Source organism: Pteropus vampyrus, unplaced genomic scaffold (assembly GCF_000151845.1).
Source record: "Pteropus vampyrus isolate Shadow unplaced genomic scaffold, Pvam_2.0 Scaffold635, whole genome shotgun sequence".
Lineage (NCBI taxonomy): Eukaryota > Metazoa > Chordata > Mammalia > Chiroptera > Pteropodidae > Pteropus > Pteropus vampyrus.
Genome location: NW_011889416.1, coordinates 1,439,369 through 1,450,753, shown reverse-complemented (window position 1 = coordinate 1,450,753; position 11,385 = coordinate 1,439,369). Strand labels below are relative to the sequence as shown.

General features: G+C 37.4%; 1 protein-coding gene across 1 annotated transcript; it reads right to left on the bottom strand.

Annotated features, from left to right (window-relative positions):
* Nucleotides 1–8,114: 8,114 nt before the first annotated feature.
* LOC105308893 (trafficking protein particle complex subunit 13-like) lies at nucleotides 8,115–9,064 on the bottom strand. Its single transcript, XM_011384956.1, is given in 2 exon segments — nucleotides 8,115–8,983; nucleotides 8,986–9,064. Coding segments are annotated over 2 exon segments (948 nt in total).
* Between the last annotated feature and the right edge of the window lie 2,321 nt (nucleotides 9,065–11,385).

Genomic DNA, 11,385 nt, shown 5'->3' with positions numbered 1-11,385 from the left:
GTTTTGAACTCTGCATCTGTTAGATTGCTTGACTCCATTCTTCCTGGAAATCTGTTCTGTTCTCTCATATGGTTTCTGCTTTTTTATCCTCCCATTTTGGTTGCCTTTCTGTGTCTGTTTCTATGTACTAAGCAAAGCTCCTAAGTCTTCCAGTCTTATTAGAGCGGCTTTGTGTAGTAGGTGCCCAGTGGCACAGTCCTGAGAGGGGTTCAGCTGCAGGCCAAGTTTAAACCCAGCCTGTTCCCCTCCAGGGCCACCAGTTAACATTCAGCAAGCAATCCACAAATGCTGTGCTTATAGTTGCTCAAGAGACCTTGCCAGATGCCAAGGCCAGCTGCCACCAGTGTGAGTCTTGGCACTGCTCAGCAAGATGCACCGGACTCGCTGAGGACACACCTAAATGTGGCTTGGGTGGGACCGTGAGTTGAGGGAGGTCAAATTTCAGGAAATCCTCTGGGCAGATCCACTTATGTTTTCCAGTTTGATGATGTCTCAGCTATGGTGATGCTGAGTCCGCACACTTGAAAGGGGGAAGGCTCAACTGAAGAACAATGGGTACCACCGACACTTCTGCCTGGGAGAGATCTTCACCTCTGGCCCTCACTCTGACAATTCAGTGTTTCCCTGTAAGTCCCTGGTGCCCCCCAGCAGTTGACCTGGAGCAGGTACTCAAAGCAAGCAGGTCCATCACTGGGAAAGTCTGCTTGCAGACACAGCCCCTTTAAGATGTGTCTGCAGCTGCCAGGTGCTGCTGGCATTGCTTCTGTTCTACTCAGCTGCTCAGGACTAGGCGGCTTCTAATCTTCGTCCCTTCCTACCTTCTACCATTGCAGGTTGACTAATTATTTCTCTTTCTAGTTGTAGTGCTTCTGTTCATCTAGATCCCTGGTGACTTGATGTTTGCTCCATGTTTTTGTCACAATTTTGATTTGGTCATAAGAGGGATGAACAAAGCCTCTATTATCTACACCATTTTTTCCTGTTTTCTTTAAGTTTTTTTGCACATGTTTTATTGTTAGTATATAGAAGCATAATTAATTTCTGTATGTTGATTTATATTTTGCAACTTTACTATATATGTTAATCTATTTAAATGATTGATATTATTTGTAGGATTTTCTACATATAAGATTATGTCATATGCAAATGAAGACAAGTATACTTCATTCTTTCTGATTTGAATGCTTTTTAATCTATAAAATAGAGTTGACATACAATATTATATCAATTTCAGGTGTACAACAATTTGATTAGACAATTATATAACTTATGAATTGGTCACCCTGACAAATCCAGTACCTATCTGACACCATACATAGTTATTTCGATACTACTATGTTCCCCATGCTATACTCTACATACCCATGACTATTTTCTAACTACCAACTAGTACTTCATAATCCATTTCCCTTTTCCCCCAACCCAAACTCCCCACCCATATGTCAACCATCAAAATGTTCTCAGTTTCTGTTTTCTTAGTTGTGTTATTTTGTTCTTTATATTCTACATATAAGTGAGATGGTATGGCATTTGTTGTTCTCTGTCTGACCTACTCCACTCAACACAATAACCTCTATGTCCATTTATGTTGTTGTAAATTGCAGGATTTCCTTCCTTTTTATGAATGAGTACTATTCCATCATATATATAGAGAGAGTATACACACACACACACACACACACACACACACACACACACACACACACACACAAACTCTTTATCATTCATCCATTGATGTACATCCAGGTTGCCTCCATCTTAGCTATTGTAAATAATGCTGCAATGAACATATGAATGCACATGTCCTTTCGAATTAATGTTTTGGATATATTCAGAAAAATACCCACAAGTGGGATTACTGGGTCCTTCTTTGTCTCTTGTTATAGCCTTTGTTTTAAAGTCTACTTTCTCTGGTATAAGTACTACTACCACACCTTTTAATTTGTTTGTTTTCATTTTCATGAAATATCTTTTTCCATCCCTTTACTTTCAGTCTCTGTGTGTTTTTCAATCTGAAATGAGTCTCTTGTAGGCGGCATATAAGGATCATGATTTCTTATTTATTCAGCCACCCAATGTCTTTAAATTGGAGCACTGAACACATTTACATTTAAAGTAAGTGTTCATAGATATGTAGTTATGCCATTTTATTATTTTTTCTTCTTTAAAAAAGTCTCTAACAGTTTGGTAATACTGTTTTGGTGGTGATGAACTACTTGAGCTTTTCTTTTCTTTTTTTGTCTGGAAAGCTCTTTATCTGTCTTTCAATTCTAAATGATAGCTTTTCTGGGTAGAGTAATCTTGGTTATATGTCCTTGCTTTTCATTACTTTGAATATTTCTTGACAATCTCTTCCAGCCTACATGGTTTCTGTTGAGAAATCAGCTGACAGTCTTATGGGAGCTCCATTGTAGGTAACTAATTGCTTTTCTCTTGCTGCTTTTAAATTCACTCTTTGTCTTTAACCTTTGGCATTTTAATGATGATGTGTCTTGGTGTGGGCTTCTGTGAGTTCATCTTGTTTGGGACACTCTGAACTTCCTAAAATTGAATGTCTATTTCCTTTAGCAGATTAGGAAAGTTTTCCATCATTATGTCTTCAAATAGCTTTTCAATTTCTTCCTCTCTCTCTCTCTTCCTCTATGATGTGAATGTTATGCTTGATATTATCCCAGGGGCCCCTTAAACTTTTCTAATTTGTTGGATTTTTTTTGTTGCTGTTCTAATTGGGTGTTTTCTGCTACCTTATCATCTAAATTGCTGATTTGATCCTCTGCTTCATTTAATCAGTTGTTTTCCTCTGTTCTTCATTTCAGTTATTGTGTTCTTCATTTCTGACTGGTTCTTTTTTGTTTGCTATCTCTATTTTTATGTTTTCTGTCTCTTTGTTAAAGTTCTCACTGAGTTCACCTACTCTTTCCCTAAATTCATTGAGCACCTTATAACCAGTGTTTAGAACTTTGCACCTGGTAGATTGTTTGTCTCTATTTTGTTGGTTCTTTTTATGGAGCTTTGTTCTGTTCTTTCATATGAAACATGCTTCTTTGTCTCCCCATTTTGACTGCCTCCCTGTGTACATTTCTATGTAAAAAAGGGGTTCCTAAGTCTCCTGGTCTTAGTAGAGTGACTTTATGCAGTAGGTTTCCTGTGGGGCCCAGTGACAGTCCTGGGAGGGGGCCAGCTGCAGGCCAAGTTTAGCCACAGCCCATACACCTCCAGGGCCACCTGGTAAGAGTCATTAAACAATCCACATATGGCATCCACCTGTGCTGGGCTTATAGGTGTCTTAAGGGGCCAAGTAAGAAACCAAGGCTGGCTGCTACTAGTATGGGGTTTGGGGCTACTCAGCAAGAGGTACAGGACATACTGAGGAAAGATGCTGCTTCTTTGGGTTTTGTGAGACTTTGAGAGATTTTAGGAAAGTTCGCAGCAGGAGCCATGACAGTCTATTTGTATTGAATAAGTCACTGAAAGATGCGTGGGTGGGCCCACAAGTTGGAAGAGGTAGACTCTCAGAGCATCCCCTGGACAAAGTGATCTGCATTATCCAGGTTGATAGCACTTGCATCTGCAGACTGGGAGGGGATAGGGCTCAACAAAGGAGCAATGGCTCTGCCTGCATCTCTGTCCACTAGCTAGCTGCCCCTCCAGACCTGAAGCCCGACAGCTCAGGACCTCACCATATGTCCTTGGCTCCCCTTGATCAGCTGCCCCAGCAGTGGAATAAGGCCAGGTATGGGCCCTTTAAGAGGAAGGTTTCCAATTCCTGTAGCCTTCCATCTCACTCAGTTGCAAGATCGGCTGGTTTGCATAGCCAGAAGTTGTGAGAACTTCTCTTCCCTGCACTGGAACCCTGGGCTGGGGAGCCCAGTGTGAGTCCAGGTCCCACAACTGCTTGTGGTGATAAGGAATCAGGAACCTCCCCCACCTGTCTTCTTCCCGATCTAAAAGGTAGAGCTTTCAACCTTTTGCCAATGAGTTTGATGTTAGATACGGGCTTGACGTATATGACCTTTATTATATTGAGGTACTTTCCTTCTATACCCAATGTTTTGAGAGGTGTTTTTTTGTTTGTTTGTTTTTTTTGTTTATCATGAATGAATTTTGAATTTGGGCAAATGCTTTTTCTACATCTATTGAAATGGAACTGACTTTTATATTTAATTCTGTTAATGTGGTATATAACATTTATTGATTTGTGTAGGTTAAATCATGCTTGCATTCCAGGAATAAATCCCACTTGGTTATGGTGTACAATCCTTTTAATGTGCCGTTAAATTCAATTTGCTAGTGTTTTGCTGAGAATTTTTGTTCCTACATTCATTAGAGATTATAATCCTTTAATTTCTTTTTCTTTCAGTACCCTTTTATCTGTCTTTGGTATCAGAAAAATGATTGACCTTGTAAAATGAAATTGGAACTGTTTTCTTCTTTTTTACTTTTTGGAAGAATTTAAGATTTGAATCATTTTTATTTATTCCTTCATTCATGTTTGTTGAAGTACAATTAATGTGATGAGAACTTTTAAGACATGCTCACTTAATGACTTTCAAATATGCAATGCTGTATTATTAACAATGCTCACCATACTGTACATGGCATTCCAATGAATTATTTATTTGATAACTAGATGTTTGTACCTTTTAACCTTCATCTATTTCACAAACCCTCACCCTTACCTCTGGTAACTATGAATCTGTTTTTTATATCTATGAGCTTGGTGTTTCTTTTTAAAGTTTCCCATAAAAGTAAGATCATATGGTATTTTCCTTTCTCTGTCTGACTTATTTTACTTGGCATGATGCCCTCAATATCCATTCATGTAGTCACAAATGGCAAGGTTTCATTCTTTTATGGATGAATACTATTCCAGTGTGTGTGTGTGTGTGTGTGCATGTGCATGTGGGTGTGTGTGTGACTTCTTTATTCATTTATCTATAAATGGACACTTTGGTTATTTCGTATCTTGGCCACTATAAATAATGCTACAAAAAAACATGAGAGTGAATATATATTTTGGAATTAATGTATTTATTTTCTTTGAATAAAAGATTCAAAACTGAAATTGCTGTATCGTATGTTAGTTCTATTTTTAATTTTTTGAGGAAATATCGAGTTATTGCTTCCTGATCAAAAGAGTAGCCCAGACACAAGGTATTTCTCTGGGCCTTTGCTCAAGTAGTAACTTGTAGCTGAGTCAAATATAAATGAAGAAATCTAGAGGTTAGTTGGTGTCATAGGTATACTCAGAGATTTAGCCTTAAACTATGGTGAACTCATGCACCATTTGCCAAGCCAGTATCTAGAATTGAGGTTTGATGAAACTTGACTCTCTTCACAGAGACTAAGAATTGTGACACACACGTACTTTCCATGGCTCAATGGCTTTCTCTCATGGCAAGTGATTCATATAAAGCTGGTTGTCAGGGCAAAGCACCACGAGAGCCACTCCTTCAGCATTTGCAAATGCCATAGAAATCTATGTGGTGATATAGAGGTCCAAAACCATGTATTTTTGAGTTGCTAAACCATATAATGACAAAGTAAGCACTAGATCAATAGGACAGGTACCTCACCAGATCACTTTCTGTTTCTTCTCTGGCTGCTTAAGAACTCAACAAACTTTTTAGATGAACTATGCCTCAGACAGAGAGATGATACCGTCTTCCATATATTCTCATTTGTTCACCTAGGAATAGAATAACACATAATGACCAAATTCTGGGGAATCAATTGGGAGAGACTTAGGAGATTCTACATGAAGATTTAGACAAAGGCCTTTCTAATCAGTTGGAATTAACTACCATGTTATAAGTACAAGAAGTATATAACTTACAGTATAGTCTACTTGTTTCATAAGATTGTTGTGAAAATTAAATTGTAATGTCCACATAAAGGGTCATATATATTATAACTTTCCTGTGATATTGACTTCAGCTATATACTCATCTTCTCATGTTCTTCAGGTCAGACAAGAGCCCTGTAATCCATTCAGTCACCCATGCTAGAAACTTTAGCCAAAAAAAAAAAAAAAGAAACAAAGGGTAAAGTCAGTCAAAAAAGTACCAGTGATCAGTATTTAAAAGCAACACTTATCCAGTGTAACAAAAGAAAATATGTTAACCACAACCCCTCTCAAGAATAATACAGTCTGTAAACAAGGAGAAAGGACACATAAGTGATAATCCCCAGGTACCACAACTGTCCATTCTTGAAGGTGTACTAATTTATTTCCATAAATATTGTCTCTCTTTAACTACTTCTTCATTTATGATACTATTGGCCTAGTGAAACCTCTTTTATTTATTGCCTAAATCAAAGCAGAAATGTCAAAACTGGTTCAATTGCCATTCCTCTTGTATCTCTAAACACAGGTGAGAAGAGAAATGGAAATGCATACTTAACCATGAGATTATTGCTATTAAGTATGACTATTAACAAAGTTAAGTCTAACATATAAACATGGCATAAGATGAAATCCATGACATGTTTCCTAGCCCCTGCTTTTCATCCTGCCTTTTACTTCATTACTTGCTTTTGATTTCTTAATACTTTTCCCTCAAGGATTTCAGAAATTTTTGTACCCATAAAAAAAAAACATGTTCTTTCATGACTACATGCATTAAATTTAATGTCGAAGTATGTCTAAGGGGCTTATGGGGTATATACTAGTGTGTGGTGTGTATGGTATGTGTGTATGTATATATTTAAGTATGTTTGCTTATGTCTATCTGTCAAGTCTTCAACAGAAAAGAGTGAAAGGGATCAAAGTTAGCAAAATAATCAAAATAATCTTGACCAGAGTCAAGAAAGCTGGAGGGAGATAAGACAGTACCCCAGACCTAATAATAGCAAAGGATCCATTACCACTCCTGGGCCTAAAGAAGCAAAAGGAGGGAGCTTATAATTTATGTTATTTCTATAGATAATACATTCACAAATTTCTCCTGCACTAAGAAGTTAGTGCTTATGCATTAAAAGAAAAACAATGTTGAGAATTAGACACTTAATGGAAAACATCACCATTGAAGTATGGATCTTATATTTTCAAAAGTCAGTGATTAGCTAATGCCTGAGATGGTTTTATTTTTCTAAAGAAAAATTGATATGTGAATGAAATATTGGAGAATAATATTAAAAAAAATAACACTAAAAAAAATTCTATTACACACCTCTTCATCATATCAGCCTCAACCACGATTAGGAGATCAGGTTTTTGTGGGAGACAGAAGTAGGAGCAAATCCTTGTTCTTCCTTTCACTGGGTAGGTGGCCATTTTCTTTTAGCATTCCAGACCCCATAACAAAATTTATGAACCTACTAAATCTACTTAGGAAAAAAAGTGGCACATTTTAAGAATACTAAACAAGAAGGCTGATTTGTGCCTTTGAATAAAAGAGAAAGAATACATTGCATTAATTGTTAAAAACTATCTAAGTAATCAAAGTAGTATTTGCAAGAGTCCCTGCAGGAATAGCAACTGATGAAAATAAACCAACTCCACAGTTCAAAGAACTTTACCAAAATAAATGAAAAAGAGCCAGTTCAGTGTGTTGCATAAACTCAAGGCTATAAATCCAATAATTTAGAATAGTATTAGAAAAAAAATTATGTCTTTTCCAAGCAGCAAGTGTCAACAAGTTTAAATAATGAGGACCATCCTGAATTATATTAAACACTGTTATTGATAATGTTTTGTTGACTGAAAAGGAGAGAGGAAAATAATAAAACTGGGTAAATTGAAATCTTACCATAATAATTATTTTAATTAAATTATCAATATACTTTTAAAATTTTATATTCTCTCAATACCAGCTTTACTGAAACAGAATGTGTCAAATGCTATTAAGGATCTCTGAAAAGTAAGTATAAAGAATTTTAAATAGTGGCCTCATTCTGAAAAAAAAAGGCCAATAGCCACCTATAATGACCTTAATAAAGTCATAAATATTATGAAATATACAAGTGTAGATTAGAAAGTATTTCACATAAGATTAAAATCAACAGATTGTTGTTTTTTTTTGAAATCAACAAATGTTTAATTCTCAAAGCCATTCAGGGTGTCTAAGGGAGTAAATGAAAATCATCTGCCTGTATATTTGGTCATTTTGCTGTTAACAGAAGTATGAAAAGTTTTTCTGTGCAACTCCTTGGAAAGCACAACACTCGGATTTTTCTTCAGCTTTTCATTTTAATATGGAAGGTATTACACAGACTTTTGCAACATCATCACAGACATAGGTTTTCTTTAATAATTTGTCTGTTATCCGTATGCCAGAGACACTTTGAAGGCCCATTTTTAAGGACAGTAGTGCCAGGGTAAAGTGGAAAGATGAACTTGGAGACAGCTTCCCAAGGTTCCTTCCTGAGCTTCCACACCAACGAATAGAATCTGTATCACACATCTTCAAAACCAATTTCATTTTCCTATTACTGCAGTTTGTTATCTTACAGGTAATATGAAAAGGCTCTTCTAGAATTACAGTATCTGGGATTGTCTCCAGAGACAGCATCATGTTTCCATAACTTGGAGCCTCTCTTTCAAGTTGGATTGTCTGTAGCATAGCCATTTCACCTAAATTTCTTTTCCACACTATATCCAATTTTCCCATTTTTGTTAGTCCTCTAATGATACCAAATTTCTCTAAAAATTCCTTCTTGGTCTGAAAGTGGTACAAATACTGGCGTCCTTCCATTGACTGCAAAAATGTTCTTGTTCCAAAGGTACACTCATCTTCTCCAGCCTGATTGACAGTATTTAATTCTTCCCCAGTGTACATTTCAGATGGTTCTACGGAAACCTTTTTTATAAAAACAGTTGAAGATGAAATATTCTGAATCTGTACTTCAAGAAATAAGTCACTCATCTCTGAATTATAAAACTTGGTTTTAACTTCTAGTGGTGGGAGGAAAGGAAATAAGCAGAGTTTCCTAAAAAACATCTTTCCTACACACTGTGTTGAATAGATACTTAACCCACAGAGACAGTTCTTCCAATGTTCATTACTTTGTCATGGATGACATCATCAATATAATTGGATGAAGGTTCTGCAACAGTCACCATGGAGACAAAGAAAAGGTAAAGTCTGAGTATTTGTCTGAAGACAGTATTTTCAATATGGTTCTTACAACTTAATGGCAATCATTGAAAATTTTCATATACATGAAATCTTTGTCTCAAAAATATAGTTCTAAGACTTATTGATGAAGTCAACTTTCCCCTAAGCATTGACATTTCTGATGGAGGGCCACCTGCCATGATCTGGCCAAAGAAATTACCATGCCACTATCTTCACATGGGACTGGATAGTTGGTAAATAAAGTATGCTTAGTAGACAGCATCATTTTGAATGTCAGAAAGATCTCCTGTCTGGGTGAATTTCCTCCATTTTGACCACAATTTTTTCCCACTGCTTTAAAAAACATCCAGGGTTAGTTTTAATCAGGTATGGTAAGTTAACAAATATGGAGACAACTGCTTTTAATAGAAGAGTTTATTATTTATCGTTCCCAAAAGGAGGAGGTATGGAATGTCACACAGGACCTCATGGGGATGCACAAGGGTTGATCAGAAGGCAGGAGTGAGGGGAATGCATGGGTCTAAGTCTTTATTGAGATTTCTGTGGAAAAGGTAAAGCAGAGCAGGGTAAACAGTTTAGGATTGGCTATTTTGAAGTATGTCAGCATGCTCCTGGTTGTAGGGTCTTTCATTAGTTGTTTGGTACCTGTTCCTAAGGTGATATTATGCCAGGGGGATAGTGGCTCAACCTGTGAGTGCTCCATAAAGGAAGAAGTTGACTGGTGTGGTCTCTAAACTGGTTGGTGTACATATGCATGGCATTCTCACAAGGGATTCATGTGCTATCTAGAGATATTAGTTTGCCTTGGGCAGGGCAGTCTCTCCTGGCCAGCAAGACTCCAAGATGTCAAAGCATCATTAAATACAATTTAAAAAACATGAAAAATGCACCCACTGGACGTGGTCACTGAGGATAAGAAGTACAGGCAGGCCCAAATCTGATCAAGAAGGACACTGCACAGAAGAAAGGACCTGGCCTCCAAACAATTCCTATATTACCCTGGGCTCAACATCAGACGTAGAACTAAAATAAAATGTAGATGATTAATAGATAGATAGACACATAGATGGATGGATAGATACTTATTATAGGGATTTGGCTTATACAATTTGGGGGCTAGCAGTACCTATAATACTGTCTCTGTATCTGATACAAGTGGTTGAAGCTCACAGAGCGGGCAGGAAGGGAAGATCATGAGAAGGCTGGAATTCAAAGGGCACAAGCTGGAAGCCAACAGGATGGACAGAAGCCCATGTCCATTCTCAGTGCCTCTGAGTTTGGTGATGATAGTATCCTGCTGAAGGCAGGGTCTTTTGTCCTGTAGCTATACACACATAGTTGGCTCAGCTGTGGCTTCATCCTGAGTTGAGTCAGCAAATAAGCAATAATATGTTTAGGTTAAAACATGTCTGGTGCCTCATTTCTACCTTCCAAACTCTTGGGAGAATTTTTCATATGGCCCACCCTAACTAAATATGCAACACATGGAATTCTGGGAAATATAGTTCAACCTAGCAAAGTTGATACATTGTAAAATCCATCAATAACCTCCATACCTGCCATTATGGCCACTTTCTTTATGAGTCCATTGGGAAATGAGAGGCATGGCTGATTGATATCCACAGAGTGGACCATTATATCCCCCTGAGTAGTGAAACCTTCCTCTGCCAAAGTCTCCCTTTGGTAAGCATTCACACAGAATGCTAATATCTTCAAATTATGTACTGATTTGGAGTTTTCTACCCACATATCTCTTTCCCAGACCTCCTCATCTGATTTTCCAATTGTGTCCCTGCCAAGTTCCAGATCATCCAGTCACACCATTGGTCACAGCTCACAAATTACTATAGACTTTGACCTATGGCTATCCCTTCTTCTAGGTAAAATGAAGAAGCAGGTGCACTGCTCAAAGTTCTGTGCATTGGAGTAATTTTCTTTCATTGCTTTACCCAAAAATACAGGTCATGCTACAGCCGTCCACTTTTGTTACATGCATGCATAATGTGGAGAGTATGGCATAATTTTGCTTCCTCAGTCAGCTAGTCATAAGAAACTCCTCATGAGATCACAGGTGCAGATTGAGAGAGTGAAGGTAAAGTGGAAGAAGTAAAAGTTATGAACATTTGGGCTGCTTCTTTATGCAATTTACTTGTGCCTTTAAAACCTGCTTATGCTTCATCTCAGATATGCTACTTCTACTTAATAATGGAGTGTTGTTGTCCACAGTCAACTTTACATGTTTATGGTTTGAGTCACACAACACAGTGCATGATAGGCAGCTTATATCACATGGTAAATTTTGGGT